General features: G+C 41.9%; 1 protein-coding gene and 1 long non-coding RNA gene across 3 annotated transcripts in view; one reads left to right on the top strand and one right to left on the bottom strand.

Annotated features, from left to right (window-relative positions):
* LOC113603225 (uncharacterized) overlaps window positions 1-6,631 on the bottom strand; it is a 29,136-nt gene extending 22,505 nt beyond the window's left edge. The window contains exon 1 of the long non-coding RNA XR_008289360.1: window positions 6,252-6,631. This is a non-coding gene — a long non-coding RNA (uncharacterized LOC113603225). The remainder of the gene's footprint in view (window positions 1-6,251) is intronic.
* Window positions 1-21,609, top strand: part of SPRED2 (sprouty related EVH1 domain containing 2) — a 111,046-nt gene that overhangs the window by 61,311 nt on the left and 28,126 nt on the right. For both annotated transcript variants that reach the window (XM_027072329.2, XM_015073657.3), the window contains exon 2: window positions 17,128-17,305. In XM_027072329.2, coding sequence (XP_026928130.1) covers window positions 17,128-17,305 — 178 coding nt within the window. The remainder of the gene's footprint in view (window positions 1-17,127; window positions 17,306-21,609) is intronic.

The following is a 21,609-nucleotide window of genomic DNA, read 5'->3' as shown; positions in this document are numbered from 1 at the left end:
ATTAATTGCTCCATGTAGAAGCAACTTTCAGCTATTCCCTTTTGGTCTTTCAAAATCTAACTCTTCTTGGATGGGTATCGAGAAAGAGCTGCCCTAATAAATTCATTCGATAGTTTTGGCGGCCTTCTTTTTGAGCCAAATAGAGTGACAACCTCAGACAAATGACTTATTTATTTACTTACTTTTTGCTTTCTTCCTTGAGAGGAATGGCAGTCAGGGAGGGCATTTGAATCCTCAAAGCTTAGAGCGTTCAGGATATTGTATTAGAACAGATTAGAAAACATCAAGGACCGTTTTTCCCTGTCTTTGAGAGTTGGAGACCCCTCCCTGTTTAGCATCTATTAAAATTATATTTAATGACTCAAAACTATAGTGAATTCAGTGACCATTTAATAAAAACAGGTTTATTTAAAATCACTATAGGTTGGGGCGCCTGGCTGGTTCACTCAGAACAGCATGGGACTCTTGATCTAGGTGATGTGAGTTCGAGCCCCATGTTGGGTATAGAGAATACTAAAAAATAAAATAAAATAAAATCACTGTAGATTATCTATCAACATTTAAAAATACTTGTATTTCAAGAGACCTGTTGAGTAAGTTTATGATCTTTTCTTGCTGTACAAGTGGATGATTTATGGATGAGTGGCAATAACTATGGCCCCCGGGGGGAGAGCTGAACCTGTCCATTGCCTGGTGTCCATTTCCCACTGATCTTCTGTTAAACTGCCCTCCCCACATCCGGGGTTTATGGTCAGTCTGCCTACGTAGTGGGTGGGATTACTAGCACTTGTAGATAAATCTCGTATCATTATCTAGAAATAACAACTTTCCTGTTGTATCTCAGAAAAGCCAGAGACACTCAAGGACCAGCCTTCATAGGACATAAACCCCACTCTTAAGGACACATAAATGGAGTGAATGACCACTCTGTTAGCAAATCAGCATCAACTTTTATTAGTCCTGAGCATTCTTCCAAGTATGTTTGCTGACAGCTCGTTTGCATTGACATCTGTGCCCAGGTTGTCTTTCGGGTACTGTGGGGCAGTTACAGAAGCCATGCCCGTTCCCAGCTGGATTCTTAATCACCAGCATTTCTTTGTAATTAATGATCTCCATAGAGAAAGCAGATGCTTGAGACCAGGCTGGCACTTCAGCCTTTCCTGAAAGAGCTTTTGGCTTACGTGACAACAACTCTACCTTCCTTGCTGTGCACTCTGAGAGCAGCACGGGGAGTTAGCTACATTGTCTTCATTTAGAGCTCAGCATGCACAGAGTCGAAGCAATCCAGCTTTCTCTTTCCAGATTTCAACCCAAGAGATGACTTTCGGCTTTCAGTGTTATTAAGTCATGCAGATGCAAAGATTTTTCAGATTGGAGGTGGGTTTGGCTTTTTTGTGGTTTTCTTTTAAACACATGTTCCTTGTACCCATCCAATGAAAGAGATGGGTTGCCTGCCCTTGCCGTTGCCCCATGAGGCCTGCTGTTTGACTGGGCCTCTTGAATTCCATGAAATGGAGCGCAGACAGCATGTGTCATAAGGGCTGCTTGGGAAGGGTGAAGAGCAGAATTCGTGGCTGTGGGTGGGCGTGTGTTCTCATCACATCACCAAAGAGCTGCAATGTGCAAAATCTGGCAGGAACTTGTTCCAAAGAAAAATAAAACAGCCCCTTTTTTCTGTTTTGAGAAATATTAAAAAACATCACTAACCCCCATGTTGAAGAAATGGAACCATTAGAGAATCTTTGTGATTTTGTGTGTGTGTGTGTGTGTGTGTGTGTGTGTGTGTGTGTGTGTGTGTGTGTTTTAGTAATCTTTGAAACAGAGGTTAAGGTTTTGAACAGAGGAAAAGGGACTCACCATATAAAATATTTTGGGGGGATTCTGTCACTTCTGTTGTAAACATGATACGCATTCTATTCAAATCTAATTGGGCAAGGATGAGGGGAGTTTGTTAGAGCTAACAATTAGGGGAAAGTCTATTACATTTAACTTTCTCCTGTTCTTTGATGTGATTTTGTAAGAAAAGCCATTTTTATCAGTGAAACCAATTACAAAGGAAAGGTTTGTGTTTTTCATATATGTGATTTGTCTTGTATACAAAAGAAAAAAGCATAGGCCACATTTACATTTATATTTGAGGCATAAGATTTTCCTTTTATAGTTACCTTGAGAAGGTCTTTAGCGATGTATATAGTTTGCACAATGGACATATGCTGTCTTGATAATTAGGGGGGAATTTTGTGGGTTGTTTGTTTTGTTTTAAAGATTTTTAAGTAATCTCTACACCCAATGGGGGGCTCGAATTTACAACCCTGAGAGCAAGAGTCTCATGCTCCACTAACTGAGCCAGCCAGGCGCCCCTGTTTTGTTTTTATTTTTAAGTTTAATGTCCTTACTTCTTAAGTCCTTACTTCTTAAGGACTACAGAAATGTTCCTCAGCCAAAGCCCCAAATTCCTGCATTTGGGGTCCTTCCTGAGTATACTTATTTCGAGTGTCCCCTTTTTGTTTCTCAAATTAGTTGTCTTTTTTTTTTTAATGTCTTTTTTTTTTTAAATAATGTTTTTAAAGGCCAAATAAATAAAACTGACCACCTTAGCCATTTTTAGTATACGGTACATTTGTGTTAATTATGCACTTTGTTGCGCAGCCAATCTCCAGAACTTTCTCATCCTGCAAAACTGAAACTACACCCATTAAACGACTCCCCATTCCTCCCTTATCCTAGACCTCAACAGTCCCCATTCTACTTTCTGTTTCTATGAGTTTGACTACTTTAGAAAGTGGAATCAGACAGTATTTATATTTTTGTGACTGGCTTGATTTCCCTTAGTATAATGCCCTCATGGTTCAACCATGTTGTAGCAAATGGCAAGATTTCTTTTTTTTAATCTGAAAAATAATTCATGTGTATATACTACATTTTTTTATCCATTCATCCCTTGATGGACATTTAGGTTATTTCTGCCTCTTGGCTGTTGTGAATAATGCTGCAGTGAACATAGGTGTGAAATTAATTACCTTTTGAGAAAAGAATTCACTTTCAGTGTTAGAGTTAATCCTGTATATGCAAACACACAAGAAAAAGTGCCATTGTGTCATATCACCTTATGTTTATCCAGCCTCTTCAGTTTACACAAGAGCTTCCATATGCCAAGTTACTCACTGTAGGAAATCGTTGGGTAGGTAGCAATTTTTGGTCTGGGATGGTGTATGCGCAGTGCCTTTGGGGATCGTGACTTTCCTAGAGATGAGCTTAGTCCTAGGAGGTGGCTGAAGCACACTGGTGAATGAAACGAGCTGTTGGTAGTTCCTCTTGAATGACATTAAGACAGGGGCCCTTTTATTCTTTCTTCCGATATTAAATGGCAGCCAAGAGTGACAGCATGACTTCAAGGTAGCGTAATTACATTGGCTTGGTCGTACAGACCGCCACCTTGTCAGTAAGCTTTCTGGGTGGTTGGCCGTGGCCACTTGGTTGCCCTGCCTCAGGCAGTAGTCTTCAGCCACCACTGAATGCATGACCTACCACCTGGTTGGGCTCCATGGAATATGCATGTTGGTGATGGTCAGGGAAGCCCAGTTCAGCAGCTTAGCCTCCAAAGGTCTCAGTTATCTGTGAAGATTGTGAATCTTGTAATAAAACAGTTTCTAGTCCTTCCACAAGCTGGTAGACTTTGTCATGTGGGGACAGCTCTAGTGTTCCCTGGAAGTTCTTTTTGAAATGAAACTAGAATATTCTCCCATATATTTTAAGAATACTTGGTTAAACTGTGAGCAAGCTTGGCAGCTAGTTGGTGTTGGCATTCTCCTTTTTTGCCCTGTTCTTTTATGGCAGGAGAGTAACTTAATAGAAGCACATGTACTGAGTGGACAGCTGTTTTGTAATAACTCGGAAGGAAATTGCCTTCGTAGGTCAAATCCTCTGTTGTGTTGAAGAACTAGTCAAGAATCTGCTGCTGCATGATCATCCTGTGAGCCTGAAACTTGCTTTGTCCCCGCCCTTCTGATTGTTCAGCAACAGTTGCTGCCACCATGGAAGGAAAGAGCAGTTTCCCCAGTAACACCTAATTTGGAATTCCTAAACTATAGTGTTGATACTGATACGCTTGTTACATTTGCATTGAAACCAGTCATTGCGAGCTTGGTTAACTTAAGTGCTTTCCTTTTGGTTTGTGTGCTTGCTTGCCTAAGTGAAAGATTTCTCAATGTTATTAGCAGACGGTCATCAGGTTGGCCCTTTTTAGGGCTGGTCAGGGTCCAGTGGTGCCAAATTTCAGGGGTCCCTGATGAAGCCTAAATCAGAAGTTTGGGGGTTCCTCCTTGCTTACCCTTTCTCCCCTAGCCCATACCCAGACAGGAACTCTTTTAGCTCCAGAACTAAATAGAACTGGCCAGTCCCACTGAAGGTCGGGAATGAGGCTTCTTTTTTTCTTTTTCTTTTTATTCTTTTAAGTTTATTTATTTATTTTGAGAGAGAGAGAGAGATCACAAGCGGGGGAGTGTCAGAGAGGAGAGACAGAATCCCAAGCAGGCTCTGCACCATCAGCGCAGAGCTGGATACAGGGCTTGAGCTCATGAACCTTGAGATTATGACTTGAGCCGAGATCAGGAGTCCGATGGTTAACTGATTGTGCCACCCATGTGCCCCGGGAATGAAGCTTCTATTTAAGGACACTCTTAGGAGGCAATCAAAACCATTTGGGAATATAACTATGATTCAGGTATTTTAGGAATTGATGAGGCTGTCACGAACTAGATTGGAAATCCTGGTGCTCAACCGGTTTTGGTTTTTCCCATGGGAAAAATACATTCCAGTTTCAAAAAACTGATTTACAAGAAAATTTTTAGATCAGAACTCTGTTGTGACCTCGAAGGAGCCTGGACCAAACATGAAGCTTGAAGTGCACAGAGTTGCTTTATCAAAAGTCTGTAATAAATATCTCTCCCCATTTTTAAGTTAGGCAGTTGATTCATTACCTTTTCCTAACATTTTTTCCCTTTCTCTCTGAAGGTAATGAAGATTTGGTACTGGAACATCTGTCTTGAGTCAGTTGATAAAACATAGAGGATGAACTATTTGGGAGAAAGGGAGTACATCCCTCTTCTTCTCTTTGCCTGCATTTGGTCTATAAATATGTCTTGGGGATTTTCTTCCATGTGGCTAAAGGGAATCTCATGTTTGTGGATGCGTAAACCCAGCTAGATGGCTGCATCATGCCTACGTTATTCAAAGGTCTTACTAAACTTCTTGAAACAATTTTCATCATTTTCATGTTTTTTAGAAATACTTTGATAGACCCATTTTGCTCCTGGGGACCTTATAATTGCATAATAATACTTGTACCGAGAGAACGGATCTGTTAGTTTGTTGTGGTTTCAGGTCTTTGTAGTTGGAGGGGTTTTTTTCTCCCCCAAATCAAAATATATTTTCGGTTGCATTTTACTGCTGCATGATCTCTGATCTGCTTTTGTAGAATATTTGGGTGGCTTAAGTTTGCTTAAGCCCTCTGGCAGAGCTGAAGGACTTTAAGGCCCTTTAAAAAGAAACAACCACAAAAGTTAAAACGGGGGCCGAAGTTGAAAAGGGACCTCAAAGATCATTGGGCCCTTACCCCTCATTTTACATATGAAGAAACTGAGGCTCACTCTCAGATTTTAGAGCCTGGGGTGTCTCACCCAAAAAGGAGAAGAAGATGCACAGTAGAGGTCATGTCTGTTGACCTAGGAAACTAGCTAGACTGGCCATCTGAAAATGAAGATTGCCTCTGCTGCTGGGAAGTGTTGCCAAGCCAAGGAGGACTTTCCAGCTCCACTCCCCAGCAGTGCCATTTTTTTCATGTGGCTGTGTTATTAGCGATATCTCCTCCATTTCTCCAACCATCAGTTGCCTATACATTAAGCTTGAAGAGACCTATGAGAATAATTTATATCCTCTAGATCACCTAAGTTAGATGTGGGAAATCTTTGCCACAACATAGAACCTCTCTTTAAAAAGTGGGGGAAGGGACTGTTTACAGAGATGAGATCTTAGTCCTGTATTTGTTCCCAGTGCCAGTGACCTTGAACAAGTCCCTTCTCCTGTCTGAATTACAATTTTTCTAAGTGAGGGGTCTAGTAGATGGTTTCTGTGATTATTTTTTTTTTCTAGCTTAAAAAAGTGTATCTCTAACTTACTTGTGTGGCTCTTTGCTAATCCTGAGTTGAAGACCTAAACTCCACCTGTACGCCCACCTGTACCCTGGGCTCTACCTGGGAAAGGAAGAGATCCAGAATTCTTCGGGGAGAACAGATGCCTTGCGTGCACTTTGTTTCTTTCTTTCTTTGTGTGTTAAGCTCTTCATCTCTGTCGAAGCAGGTGGCAGAATCCTAGAAGAAAGGGAATAAATGAATTGGTAATTCTTGCCGCCTGAAAGGGCATCCTTGTCCAATAGATCTGTCGGGGACAGAAGCAGGGAGGCTCTTAAAATCTAGCCAGCATATTGTTAGCTCCACATGCTGACTTCCTTTCCTCCTCGTGGGCTAAATTATCACCTTCTTTTGTGTGAGAGCAGGTTTTATTAAGGACTGGCTCATAGAGGATTTTGTAGATTTAGAACTGGTAGTAACAAACATAGTTTGGTAAAGTAATTTCCTGACCTTTTCAGCACGGGGTTTGTTTTAGGGTGGGCGGGGTGAGGAGTGGCAAGTAAAAAGTGGGAAGTGTGAGCTGGACTGCGTGAGGAGAGGTAACCTGACTTTAGTACCATTATCAGCAACTTCTGATTTAGTGTTGATCGCCATTTAGAATAGTATAGCACTATGAATGTTCTCTCTCGTCATCTTTATGGAAGTTTTCAGTTGTTGAGAAAAGTTGAAACAAGTGCACCAACACTCACTATATCCTGTCTGCAACTAGCATGTTACTGCTCTTGCTCTGTCGCACATGTATGTATCTGTCCATCCCTCCATCCAAGACTCCGTGTTATTTTTTTAATGTATTTCCGACTGGTTGCAGATACTACTGCATTTCTCCCTAAACATTTCAGCATGCCGATCATTAAGTCCACTCTTCCTTTCTTTTCTCCAATTCAGTGAGAAAGCAACCAAAGATATTCCGAGAAAGTCGGACTTGGAAGTTCAAGGGCTGCAATTTAAAGACCTGAATTGGAGATTATTAACTTTAAACAACTCCCTTTGCCATTTGTGTTTTGAAGTGCCAGTTTTTCTATGACGTGTGTACTTTCATGTGGTGAGAGTTCATTTTCTGTAGTAATCGAACATTTCCATTAGCTGGCCTTTGGGGGTTTAAATGTGGATTGTAAATACCACTTTCGGAAGGGTGTGTAAAACAGAGGGAAATTCAAAGAAAATTCTTGCTTTCAGAGTAAAAAGTAGGAGAAGAAGAAAGGATTCTTCAGGGGTGGGTTGTTTTGTTTGTTTTAAGCTGGCGATCCTTTGATCTTGATTAATTATGAACTCCACTGAACTCCGGGCTCAGCAAAGCAGCCGACAATAAAAGCAAAATCATAAACCTAGATTCAGACTTGGGCCTCTCGCCTCCCAGGCCTCCCTCACCCCCACTTCACACTGGGTGATCGCCCAGAAATTCAGCCCTTCAGTATAGAAACTTTCAGTCTGTAAGAAGTAGATTCATTCTATTTTGGGTTGAATAAATTTTCTTTAAGTAATTTACCCATGTCCAAGAGTTGTCCTTCTCTGGTGATTTTTGACAAAAACTGCGAAATCTTCAATAGATGTCCAGAACGTTAGGTGAACTGTTGTGTTAAAATCTTACCGTAATTGGCTAAAATGTTTTGTCTGACCCTGAAATTCCCATGTTAACTTAACCGCTTAAGAACCTGTGCATGATGTGTGATAGAATTAATGTTAAAATAGAACACACACATATCCATGTACATGTTATCTTGTTACTTCGGTAACTGGGTACAGTGGATGAGATTCCTAGGTGCACGGGTTGAGGAGAGGAGGCCGACTGGTGACATGTCCAGTTGGGTTTGGAAGCCTTGTCTGGTATTGATATGCCTGGAAAACCAGAGTCTAAATGTGAGTTATCCCCCTTGTGCTAGTATAATCTTCACTTGTGACAGGGCAGAGAATCATTTGATGCTAAGTTTTACAGAAGAAATCTTTTCCAAAAAAAAAAAAATGGTTTTGATTTTGTTGAATTTCATGGAATTATAGTTTTTTATTTAAAATTATATTTACTTCTGTTGTTGTTGTTTAATGTCCTAAAACCAGTGTTTTAAAACTCAAATAATTTAAAGTGTATTCCACAGCCTGCTATTAAGGTAATTAATTACCCACTGTATAGATACTTGACATATAAGGATACAGAGGTCCCAAGTGGTTGACCAGGAAACCCACCCTAGGACTTGAGGGCTCATGCCCAGGAGTCTCCAGTTCCCTAATTTCCCCTAGGGTAGAGAAATTAGGATTTCTGCTATTAGTAGGGATTAGAGCAAATAGTTTTCAAATTTTAAGAAAAATGATTCCTTTCTTCACTGATTATGCATCCGCCCCACAATAAACTACCAAGCCTGTCCTGCCCCATTGCTTCAAGCTTGACCTCATTGGGGCCTTTCTTCTAGTTACGTGCATTCCTCACCCCAAGAGGTACTTGCTCAGGAAAGTTCTATCGACACAGGGAGGGTTGCCAAAGAGCCATTTAAAAAAATCTGTCTTAGATACGACTTCTAAGATCGCCTTTTCGAGTGCTGAAGTTAAGATTTCCTTCAGCAAGCACTTCATTATCTGGGTTTAAAACTGCTCCGTGTTAGGGTTTGAGGTTATATATTAGCAGAACAGCCCCAACACCTTATCTTTATTGTGCCCCAGCTGTAAGGCAGCTCATCATCATGGATAGTATATATTTAGCATTCTTGTGGCTTCTGAATTTAAGTACTGAATTGAAATGTTGGGAGGGAAAGTTTTGTTTTCTTTAAAAAACTACAATTCTATCCCTAAGACATTTGATATGTTAAATAAGTAAAATCAAAAGATTTTTACGGTAGGAAAAAAAAAAAACAACCCTGCGAGTATAAGTAGAATCCAGCCGAATCACTCTTTTCCTGTGGAAGATTTATGCTTGTTCAGACTACAGGCGATAAAAGTCAGAGGTGAAATGAAAAACTTCATTTTGCACACAGTCCAGTGGAGTGAGTTTAATATAACTCTGTAAACCTTGCTGAGCAGGAGACTCACAAAAGTAATGGCTAGCATGCCCACACACTGCTATGGGCACCGCCACCTTCTGTTCACAGGCCATGAAGGCTTGCCCCTAGAATTGAAGCTATCACCCAGGTAGGGGCACGGAAGCTCTGACTTGCCTTGGCCAGCCATAGATTTCTCCGGCGCGTTAGAAGTGTCAGTAGTGCTCCCAGGTCAGTGCTCCCAGGCTGCAAGGACGTCAGAGGATCCCTAATTGCCTCTGGTATTTCCTCAACTATTTCCTCAAAGGCCTCTTTAAGCCTCGGTAAAGCTTATGAGTTTAACTTCCAGTCCTGATCTTTGTTCCTTTTTGTCTTTGCTTCATTTCCTTTTCGTGGCTATTGTGGGTCACAGGACACAGCAGCGAAGAAAGAGGGAGCAGAGTGGTGAATGGCACACTGCCCAGTACCCTCCACTTGAGCCAGCCCTGCAGAACGTCCATTCCTGAGGACATCCACAGGGCAGGTGCCTTGGCCCCATGTGAGAGAGAATGTGCCAGAATGTTCAGTGCATGTGCTGCTCTGGCTCTTATGGCCGGAAAGTGTAAAGCAGTACTTAAGATTAGAAGATGTGTCTATTTACAGTGAATTGTAACTTAAAGGAAGAATCTATAGAGGCACATAGAAGGCTAAATCAGCACTCCTTGGTAAACAGCGCATGGGTATTTATTTTGAATCCTAGAATCACTGGCTTATAAACTACGAGTTTGTGGTAGTTTTTCTAAAGGAGTTTTTTTTTTTTTTTTTTTTTTTTTTTTTTTAATAAAATTCCAATAGAAAAGGGGCGCCTGGGTGGCTCAGTCAGTTGAGCTGCTGACTTCGGCTCAGGTCATGACATCTCATGGTTCATGAGTTTGGACCTGCGTCGGGCTCTGTGCTGACAGCTCAGAGCCTGGAGCCTGCTTCGGATTCTGTGTCTCCCTCTTTCTCTGCCCCGCCCTGACTCGCACTCTTGTCTCTGTCTCAAAAAGAAATAAACATTAAAAAAGAATTTTTTAAATACTACCAAATGTAGCAATCATTCCTATTTCAAACACCAGTCTTGCTGGCAGTGTCCTTCACAATAGTGGAAAAAGCTACCCTTTGTGTTGTGTGCAGAAGAAAACGGTGTGTGGGTGAGTGGGTCTATTTATATGCTTCAGCGTAGCTAGGTAGCATAAACAACAAAGATGCTCAGTTTATACGTGGCATCTGAGGATGAGAATGGACGTGTCCCATATCTCCCCCTCTGGGTGAGGGTAGGGCTTGGACATGGAGGGCTCTAGTGACCTTGTGTACAGCAGAACTCACTGCCTTATGATGCAAGACTATACTGGGGGTTCCTAAAACATTTTCTCCTATTTTCACTCAAGGTTTCTGAGCCCACACATAGTAAAGGAGGAAAACCTATCCCCAGCCCCATACCCAGACCCCCCACCCACCCACGCTCTCTCTGTCTCCCACAGGACCCCTGGGTTTCAGTCTGTTGGTTCCTGGGTGAAGACTATCCCTAATCATTGTTAAGACAAGTACCTACTACCACCATCACCCAAAAGGCTCTCTTTATGAGCAAACGTTTGATGTTCCGAAAATTCCTTCTATGCTTCATAGTGCCTGCTCATCAGCATTTGAGAGGAGAGCTGGTGCCTTTGCCAGAATTGGCTGCTGCCAGATTGAGCATCTTCAGTGGGCTTTTCTTACCGCTGTTTTCTATAATGGCCCAACTGTACAAGCAGTCCACATTTAGGCAGACGTGTAAGTGGGCAGAGCAAGTGTCCTACCTTTAGTGGCTGGAACAGAGCTGAACATCTTGTTACCACCCAGCACAAACCTACCTTATGTATAACTTCCTTGCCTATAATTTTGGAACATACACATTTATAAAACGAGACCAGTCCCCTGTTAAAAAAAAAAAAAAAAAGATCTTAAGTAGTTGATGTTTCATGAAAGAGCCAGTCACGAAACCTGCTTAAATAGAATAGGACCAATATCTGGCTTTTGAACGCATTTGATACTGAAATACTTTGTTGATGCTTTTTTTTTTCAACGACTAGACACATATTTCATATACACTATGTGTTCTACATACATACAAAACTTGATATACGTATGTAATAATGAAGTCAGACTTTGTAAATCTGTAGGCACGACGGTGACTGGTGGAGTGGGGTGCAGGATACAAATGCAGTAAAGAGTGTGCCTGGCTCCCCTGGAGGACTTGTGTTATATTTGGCTCAGCTGGTGGCTGGTGGTTGTGCCAGGTAGAAGAGGGAGCCTGAGAGGCTAGGATCTTGGTTAATCCCTCTCAAGGTCTGGTGAAGTAGTAAAGGGTGGAAAAGAGCGCAGGGAGGAAGTTAGCTGTAATGTTTAGCATAATGGAGAGATACAGGAGCCCTGTAATCAGATGAAGGCTGGCCGTGAGGAGGGGGCCGGGAAGTAGCTGGGGGGGGGGGGGTACATAAAAGTTCCAGTCTCCATCTCTGGAGCTGCGTGGGGGAGGGGTGGGAGCACAGGGCCAATTCACAGATGGCAGATGGAATTATTTTCCGCTACAGGTGTGCCTGAAATGTAGGCTCAAACTAGGTCTTTATAAATCTGATTTGCATTGATAATTGCTGATGGTCCGTTTTGGATTTTCTTCTGTTGTCAAGAGCCTGACGGCCCGCTCCTCCGCTGTCTGATAGCTGAAAAAGGCAGGCAGTCTGGAAACCCACTCTTAGTGGCCAGGGGAGCTGGTCTTTAAAGGACCTTTTTTTGTAATCAAAGTCAGGCTTTCAGGAAAAATAATGATGATGGCTACAACTTCCCAAACTTGTCTGTATCAAGCACTTGACCTCTAGCACTACTTTTAACCCTCAGGACATCCCATCTCTGCTTTTTGCAAATGAGAGAATCTGAAGCTGCACTAGAGGATTCTTTGGCTACTGAGAAGGTCAAGGCACTGCTGGACCTGTCTGGCTCTGAATGCTGCCTCATCACCCTTTCCTACCCTTCCTTTGTTTACCTTGTTTACTTCTGTAACAAGGTCCACACAGGGTCCACTTTGAATCTGGAGAGAGCTTAGAACACAAAAGCCGGAGATCTAAAGCTTGCTGTGCATCAGCACCCCCACATAAAAACCTAGTTTTGGAATTGTTCTTACCCTGCCCCCCCATCCTACCGTAGGATATCACCTACCTCTTTTGCACATGGAGTGATCACAGGACAAGTCTTATTTTTACAGCTAAGCCCATATGTTGGGAATGCAAAGCTTTTTCCTTAAAGAAACCACATTTAAATGGCAGATCTCCAGTTCAATTCATAAAAGCCACTTTTACTCATAATACACCGAAAGAATATGGTAATGTTTGGGTAATGGTAGTCAAATCCCATATGTAAGGACACTGAGTCTTTGGGGGCAGTTTAGCTCAAGGTCAGACACTAGGATTCCATTCAGTTGGTGTTTGGATCCACGTGTGGAACTTCACCAGTTCCTAATCAGTTATACTGGTTTAGCGGTCGCTGCTTGCAGAAGCATTTTCTTAAAATTGGGTTATTTTTGACAACAATAGCATTTTTTGAAATTCTTAAGCATACCACCACCATTTTCTGTGCACATTAAAAAACGAATCTGCCCTTGCCCTTCCTGTTCCATCCTCCCCCAAACAAACCCAACATATGGCTTAAACATGTTGTTTGATTCTTTCCAGAAAGAGAGAGGGGAAGGTGGGAAGGGAGTCTTCCTCCTTTATTATACCTTTGTGGTAGTAGAGTTCACTGTCATTTCTGTTCTGGGTGGGGTGAAGTGCCTGAGTAACATAAATACACCACAGATAGGAAGCAGTTGGCAAGTGGCCATGCAGCTGGATTATCCAGACATCCTTCACAGCTTTTAGTGCAACACTTTATCCCCTGCCTTGTTTTAAATAGCCAGATGCCTCGGTTAATGCTGGCTGATGGGGTTGTTGCCAGAGGAGATGGGCTGCTGGGTGTTCTGTTCCCTTGCTCCCAACATACACACACCCCATCAGACAAGTCTGTGCTCTTGAGAAGGGCCACAAGAGGAATTAGGGCAAGAAAGAGGATGCTGCAGGCTGCGAGCAAAGGCCAAAATGAACAGCCCCTGTAGACTAGAAGCCAACGGGTGAGGTATTGTTTTTAGTCTCTAATAAATGAATACTCTTTGGAAATGAGTTTATGGCACCAATATAATGCAAACTTCCCTTTTTCGTGTTTACTTAATCTCCTCAAAGGAAGGGAGAACACACAGCTGCAACACAAAAAAAGTAAACAGCATGTTTTCACAAGAGGTGTGTAGAGTTTCAGTTACTCGCCTTGGCCGTTTCCTATTGGGATGAACCCATAGCATACTCCCAGAAGATTTGAGAAAGCTGTGTTTCATACTAGAGAATTACAAATCCTGGGGACCCTTCATTTTTCTAGAATAAATGGGGTGGGGCGGGTGGGGGGAAGGTATATTCTCAAATTGTTTGCATGTAACTGATCTACACAAATGTTATCAGATGTTCCTGATGTCTTCGATCTAAATGAATATGGGTTTGAATCCTGAGATGGATGGATTGACAATAGAAAACATGTGCTTATTAAATTTAGTTTTCTTGTTAATCTTTATCCTGTCCCAATTAAGCTATTGTGGCTCATAAGCAAATGGATATTGAAGGCTCTACTTTTTCTCAGAGATTTTGTTAGCTAAGAATAATTTTTTTCATCTGTTTATAAAATGTGTTTTACCCGTTTGTTCCTTAGCCTACTACACACACATAAAGCAGTGTTGTAGGCTCTAGGGACAGAGCAGTGAACAAAAAGGGCAAAGGCACTGCTCCTATGGCATTTACATTCTAGTTGGCAAAAGTGGGCAAATAGGGCAGATGTTGTTTTAGTAACAGGTAGAAAGACGAAGAAGAATGAGAAGATTTAAGAGGGATGGAGGGTGTTACTTTATATAAAGTGGACAAAGAATCTTCTCTGATAAAATAACCTTGGGCAGAGAACTGAGTGAAATAAGGAAATGAGCTAAGTCGGCATATGGGGGGAAAGAGTGAGGAAATAGCAAGTGCAAAGGCCCTGAGGTCAAAGTGTGCTTAATGTGGAGGACAAGGGCAATGGGACTGAAGTAGAATGAGCAAGCAGGAGAATGATAAGTGCTCAATTTTGCTTTTTACTCAGAGTAATGTAGGAAGCTATTGTATAGTTTGTTTGAGTAGAGTATCATAATCTGACTCACCTTTCTATTGTCATAGAAAGTTGGGCAGAAGTGGAAGTAAGGAGGCCAGTTAGGAGACTGTTGAAATAGTCTGAAAGGTGTTGGCAGCTGGGATCAGGGCAGTGTTGAGGGAGGTAGTAAAAAGTAGATTCTGGATATATTTTGAAGAGAGAACCAATAGGATAAGGTATGGAGAATGAAGAGTTCAATCTGAAACATGTTGGTTGAGATGCTTATTAGACACCCAAGGAGAGAAATCCTTAGGCATTTGATCTGCTCAGGGAAGAGGTCTGGGTGGAAATGTGAATTTTGGGCACTGTTAGCGCATTTAGAAGGTGCTTGGTGTGGGTCCTGGGTGCTTTAGCCATAGTTAGAGGAGAGGCAGAGAATACTGGTCACAAGTAATAGGCGTGCTAGTGGGCGCGGGTACAAGGTCCCTTCTGACTGCCTATTTTTCACAGGGAAATTAAAGGAAGCCCATCCATCATCTGAGAGGGACAGGGTAGGTGGACCTGTGAAATTGTCTTCTTGGGGACGGATCAGAGAAATGTAACAGGATACTGGGAGGCACTTAAGAGCTCCCCGCCTGAGGTTGGTGACTAAAACTAGACCTAAAACTGACCAAAGTAGTATTCAACAGCCTGGGTGGGGGCATGGAGTTGGGTAGACAGTAGAATTTCAGAGGGGTTGGGGTTCACCAGGCATTACGGTGGGGAAAGAGAGGACAATGTGTTATGTTTTGTACAAAAGAGTGTCGTGATAGACCGTGGAACTTGAGTAGCGAATCAAGTGAGAACATGAAGGATGTGGGGAAGGGGGGAAAGGGAAAGGTGGTCAGAGCAAGAGATATTGTTCCCAGAGAGGTGAAGAATTACAGGAATTTGGAGGGAGTGAGCTGCAAAGTTGAGAAATGGCAGCTAGAGAGCAAGATGCTTGAAACTGAGGTTAAGGAGGTTGTGCAGATATTAGTAATGACAAGGTCATGTGTGTGAGGTAGGCGTGGGTACCTGAGGTTGGGTGTAAGAGAAGGGCATTGGAAAAGAGTTCCAGAAACTGAGAGGCCAAGGAATTGTACAGATCCTTTGTGTGAATAAGGAAATTGTCAAGAGTCACAGCAGGGATCATGGTGGAGAGGTGGAGGGACAGTGAGCCCGTTTGCCCATGTCTTCCAAGGATGAGGGGAGGGATGCGGCCCAGAGGTCTGTAGAAGATTGAAGAAGGGTAGGGCGGGCATGACCAGGCTTGTGAGCTTCAGAGAAACTGGAGAGCTGGCCATAGCCTGGAGCAGAGGTGACTACCCTGCCCCACATCTAGGCTAAGCATGGAGAGATGTAGGAGAGAGAATGTGGCCTCATGTCAGTGGGCCCCAGAAGCTCAGCCCAGAGCACATTTACATTCAGGTTAAGAGAGTGAAAAGAACATCTGAGTACCTGGATTAGTCAAATTCACAGAGACCAGAGTATAGTGGCGACTGCCAGGGGCTGGGCAGAGGGGAGGACGGAGAGTTTCATGTTTAACGGGTATGGAGTTTGAGTTTGGGAAGATGAAGGAAGTTCTGGATTGGGATGGTGGTGACAGTTGTAGAGCAGTGTCGATGCACGTAATGCCACAGAAGCGTACAGTTAAAACGGTAAATTTTATCTCACATGTATTTTACCAGTTTAAAAATAAAAGGGATGATCTGAGGAAAGGATGTTGGACCTTGAGTGCAGGGGCACTGTGGAGGGAGTTGGGGGCACGGTAGAGGTGAGCCGCAGGGAGTCACGGGAGACCTAGGTGGCTCCCCCTTTGAGGGTGAGTGCTGTGAGCAGGGGTTGGGGGCAGAGGGACTGTCTAAATGGTCTCTGGGAGACTGAAGATGGAGTGGCCGGGCTCTGCCTGGCGCTGGGGTGGGTGGTGGTCTTCCCCTGAGTCCCAAGGAAAGAGTGGGTTCTGTGCTACTCTACATCTCTGTTGCCCTAGAATCTAGCACAGCGCCTGGCATGTAGAAGATGTGAATATATGTTTGAATGCATTAAAAAATGACTTCTATCCAAAGAAAGAAAACAGCAAAAAAGAATTTAAGTGGCCTTGCTGAAAAATCCAAATACAGTTCCCCAAAAGTGATGAAGAATGAAAAGCTAGAGTTGGTCTCTGGAGAAGAAAGAGGATTTTTGGCAAATGTGCAAAAGAACTTACTGCAAAATTGAAGTTTAGACTGGAAAAAATAAAATCATAAACAGAAGGCTACACATGGGTAAAGGGTGTTGGAACTGAAACATTTTCCCACCTATGCAAATGATTGCGTGGTGGATTTGCGATTTGGAAGGGAATTATCCTATTTGTGCTAAATCAGAAGATTATTAGCTTTATAAAGTGTTAAGCCTAGGTCGTGCGTTGGTTCCTAACTTACAGATAACAAATTATAGCAATTAGCTCATTCATTTTATTATTAATAGTTAGACCCAGATTGTAGAGAATGTTATGCCTGCATACATCTTCAAAGACACATAGATATTTGCAATTGCTGGGTATCTTTTTAAAAATGTGCTTTTGTACCATATTTAGTTTAAGTGTTTTTTGTTTTTGTTTTTTTCCCTAAAAGTGGAGAAGGATTACCTTTTAAGGTTGCTGCCAGGCATCGATTTTCTTTTGAAGGGTCTAGAAAAGTGCTGGCTGGTGGTCGTCTTGCCTTGTGAAACATGTCCTGCAGCTGCCAGACCATTGTCATGCCCCATTCTTCTTGTTGTCGTTTTAGTGACAGCTATATTGTGCGTGTCAAGGCTGTGGTTATGACCAGAGATGACTCCAGCGGGGGATGGTTCCCACAGGAAGGAGGCGGGATCAGTCGCGTGGGTGTCTGTAAGGTCATGCACCCCGAAGGCAATGGACGAAGCGGCTTTCTCATCCACGGTGAACGACAGAAAGACAAACTGGTAATGGTAGACATGCAACGCGTGGTGTTAAATCAGCAACGACTGATTGCTTTCCGTTAATCATGGCCCTCTTCTCATAGGTTTGTCTCCTCCCGCACCTCCCCCCCCCCCTTATTTCTCTGACTTCAAACTGTTGTGAAAGCTTCGGAAGTTACAACTCTGGAGCTGATGCCAAATACAAAACATAACCCTGACTTTCCAGTGAAGTCCTTTCTTACCACACCAGATAACGCAGGTGCTTAGTATATTTGGCCATCTTGTTTGCGTCTTTGATTAATTAAGCTGTCTTTCTGTCACCGTAACAAGATATTCAAAACAGAAGCGTGTTCTTTGTCATGAATCACATTCTAGTGAGCTGTGAAGCCTGGGCTTTTAAAAATGTAGGGTTTATTCGTGGAGCATGCCGTCAAGGTTTGGATGGTAAAAGGTCAAATGCAAAGGCAGAATGTCACCTGATACTTGGTTATTTGTAAATACTGTTTATCTAAAAGATACCGTAGCTTTTATTGCCTATACCAATGAATAAAACCTGTTTGGAAAATGTAGTGGTATCACATGTCTATAATAATTCTACATGCTTGTTAAATACATACCTTGGAGAGTAATATTCTCTCACGTGAGTGGAGCATTAGTAGCTCATAACATAGAGTTTCAGGAAGGAATGTGGATGTCCAGTTCTGAGCTATGAAGGAATCCATGATATGAAGAAAAGTTGCTATTTTTAATTGGTAGCCTTGAACCTGGAAGAACGTTGCTCCTATCTGTATTTGATCATGGAGTGTATACTCAGAAGCCAACTGTTGCTTCAAAATGTGCAGGATCTTATTGGATCTCAACAGAAAAAATATAAAGACAGCACAGGAAATGTCAGTGTGACATTTGAGACCCTTAACAGCGAGCGTGTCTGTTGAGTGTTACGTGTTAAATGTACAAATGTAATCTGCTTTTGCAACCACTTCTTACTGTTTAAAAAAGTTACCAAATAGATAAGACAGAACAATTTGTAAGTGTTATATATAGATTAACAGAAATGCTATTTTCACGCTTGATTCATTTCCAAAAATGAAATGAATGAAAGTTTAAAGGGAGAACATAGCTCATTTTAAGAAGTGTGTCCATTCAGAAAATTCCCTATGTATTAGTCAAATAATTAAAGCATTCTTATTTACAATGTAGCCATATTCCCAGTAAAAAGTAAAATAACACCATTTAGCTAACATTCACCATGTGCTAAACACAATGCTAGTCCTTTAGTTCACTGTGTCCTTACAATAGCCTGTATAATTATAACTGAAAAAATCAAGATTTGTAGATAAACTCCTTGTTCTTCGTGACCCATCTTGAGAGCATGTAACTAGTATTTGATACTCCGTCACTCTGACCCTAAAACTGAGCCAAGCCACATGTGCTCAACCAACTTTAGCCTTTTAGTGTAGTTTTTTCCCCCTTGTGCATATTTCTCTTTTTTCATAGCTCCGAACAGAGCTTGTCAACCATTTTGTGTCTCATTTGCTTTGCCTTAACATTCTCTAAGGAATTTTCCTCGTTGCTGTATAAGGTTGATATAATATTGTTTATTTGGTGATCTCCTTAGGGTTATTATAACTATTAAGGTTCTTTCCCTCCTCTCCCCCTCCCCCACCCCCTGCAGTATTACCTACCTGCATTTTCCACCTTTACTATGTTGTTGGAATAATTTGGGGTCAAATTTTTATGACTGTTGATACTTGTACAAAGAACTGCTACCAGCATATAGGAGAATTTCCTTTAATACCTTGAGGGTCATATATTTTAAATCTTTTTTATTTTTATTCTATTTGAGAGATTGAGAGCACGAGGAGAGAGAAAGAGAATCTTAACCAAGCTCCATGCTCAACGTGGAGCCCGACACACAGCCCAATGGGGGGCAGGTGCAGGGGGAGAATCCCATGACCCCTGGGATCATGACCTGAGCCAAAATCAAGAGTTGGGCGCTCAACTGACTGAGCCTCCCAGGTGCCCCGAGAGTCATATATTTTAAATCTTTACCAATTTGACAGAGTAACAGTAGTATCATATTATTAGTTACTAATGGTATCAATGTTTTTCTGTTTGTTAAACAGTTGTTTAACAGTTGTAACAGTGAATTATCTGTTAATGTCATTTGCTTATTTATTTATTGGGGGCCTTACTTTTCTCCTTGATATATATGCCCTCTTATGTAAGAAAGATATTAATCTTCATCTGCCATATTTACTGCAAATACTTTTCTAGTTTGTTGCTTGCCTTTTTATTTAGTTGGTGTTCTTTTTCTAACAAAAATGTTGATAAATTTTTTTTCACTTTTTCCCTTTGTATTTTTTTTTATTACTTTCATGTTAGCAAATTATCTTGCCTGAGCAGTTAAATCTTTTTAGATCTATTTTTTCTTGGTATTTTCATGGTTTATCATAGAATATGTCAACCTAAAATGGCCTTTAGATTGTCTCATCCAGCCCCTTTGTTTTAGAAATATATTTTAGAAACTTGTATCTTACCACTGACTTGCACTTAATAATTGTAAACTTTTACCATTTTGGTCAAAGCAAAGCCCTCAGTTAAATTCCTGTAACATTCTTAAGGAGGAGGATACTTTTATCTCTGCTTTGCAGTGGGGAAACTCAGTGCTCCAAGAAGTGATGATCCGTTTCCTCGGTCTAGGGCATGTGGTTATTAGCAGAGCCAACATCAGGAACCGTTTCATTGTGAATCCCCAACCTGGTCCCTTCATACTAGTTCTGCATAGCAATAGGGCAGTCGTGGCTGTGAACCAGCTTCTGTAATCTGTTGCTATTGCACAAGGATTGTGTGCCTTGGCTCATTTCCATCCCACCCCCCACCCCCGTCATGTTTCTCTGTCACTCCATTTCTCTTCCTGTCCCCTTTATATTCTGTGACTCTCCACTTCCAGACTTTTGTATGTAGTCGTATTGAAATCACATGCTCATATACCTAGTTGTGCTTTCCCATCTTTCCATCCCTCACACTCTGGGAAATTCTAGACTCTTGTATCCAGTGCTGCTTAACCCTGACCCCCTGCCCTGTCCCACGATACACACACACACACACACACACCCTTTGGACATAGGGTGACTCCACACTTCCATAATGGAGCACTCCTGCCCACATGGGTGCGAACCCACATGGGAGCTTGCAAATGGTATACGTTGTGGAAGGACCTCCTCTCTAAGTGGTGGAATAGTGGGGAGAGGGTGGAGATCATTTCTGAAATACGGTGGGTGGATAGCACCAGAGTTCCTAGTATTCTAACTAGATAGGACAAGAAATGCTTTCTCTGGTAGGAACAGTGTTACCACTGGTTTTTCCGATGTAGTGCAGTTCTAGAATTTAGCACATTGATTTTTGTTATTATTTGAATTCTGTGTTGAAGCCTATGAACAGAATTTCCATGGTTTCTATGGGAAAAAAAATCTGTGTTCCAGACATCCATTAAGAAGTCATTATTTGGATAATTTTTTTAAGTTGGAGACAGTCAAATTTTCCTGAGAAATTATGTGTAAATTTAAAATTTCTGAGTTGAATCATTTTTTTAAGTTTATTTATTGTTGAGAGACAGAGTGCAAGCAGGGGAGGGGAAGAGAGAGAGAGTCACAGAATCTGAAGCAGGCTCCAGGCTCTGAGCTGTCAGCACAGAGCCCAGTGTGGGGCTCATACCCATAAACCGTGAGATCATGACCTGAGCCAAAGTCGGACACTTAACCGACTGAGCCACCCAGGCGCCCCTGAGTTGAATCATTTTAAATGAACTAGAGAAGTTTATTCCTTAAATCCCATGAGAAATCAACTTATGAAGATGAATCACATAATCTGAAAGGTTGGTCGTTCCATTGGTTGTACATGTGCAGGTCTGTGAGCATGCACGTGCGTGCGCGCGCACACACACACACACACACACACACACACACACACGTTTGGTAGGAGAGCCAGCTGGTAAAGCTCTTTAACAGCAGTTTGCCAGGATATTCATTTTAAATGTACATACTTTTTAACCTGGCAGTTTCGTACTTAAACCCTATCCTATAGAAATAGACTTATACACGAAGATTTAAGGAAAGCAATAGTTCTCAAACATTTTTGGTCTCAGGATCCCTTTACACTCTGAAACTTTATTGAGGGACCCCCAAAAGCTTTTGTTTTATGAGTTACAGCTACTTATTTTTACCATATTAGAAATTAAAACTGAAATGTAGAAAAATTATTTGTGACATCCCTCTAGAACCATTTTCCAGAATAACAATAATTGGAGAGAAGACTAGCATCGCTTT

This window comes from Acinonyx jubatus, chromosome A3 (genome assembly GCF_027475565.1).
Source record: "Acinonyx jubatus isolate Ajub_Pintada_27869175 chromosome A3, VMU_Ajub_asm_v1.0, whole genome shotgun sequence".
Taxonomy (NCBI): Eukaryota; Metazoa; Chordata; class Mammalia; order Carnivora; family Felidae; genus Acinonyx; species Acinonyx jubatus.
Note: the sequence above shows the minus strand (reverse complement) of the source record. Positions and strands in the feature narration are given on the sequence as shown.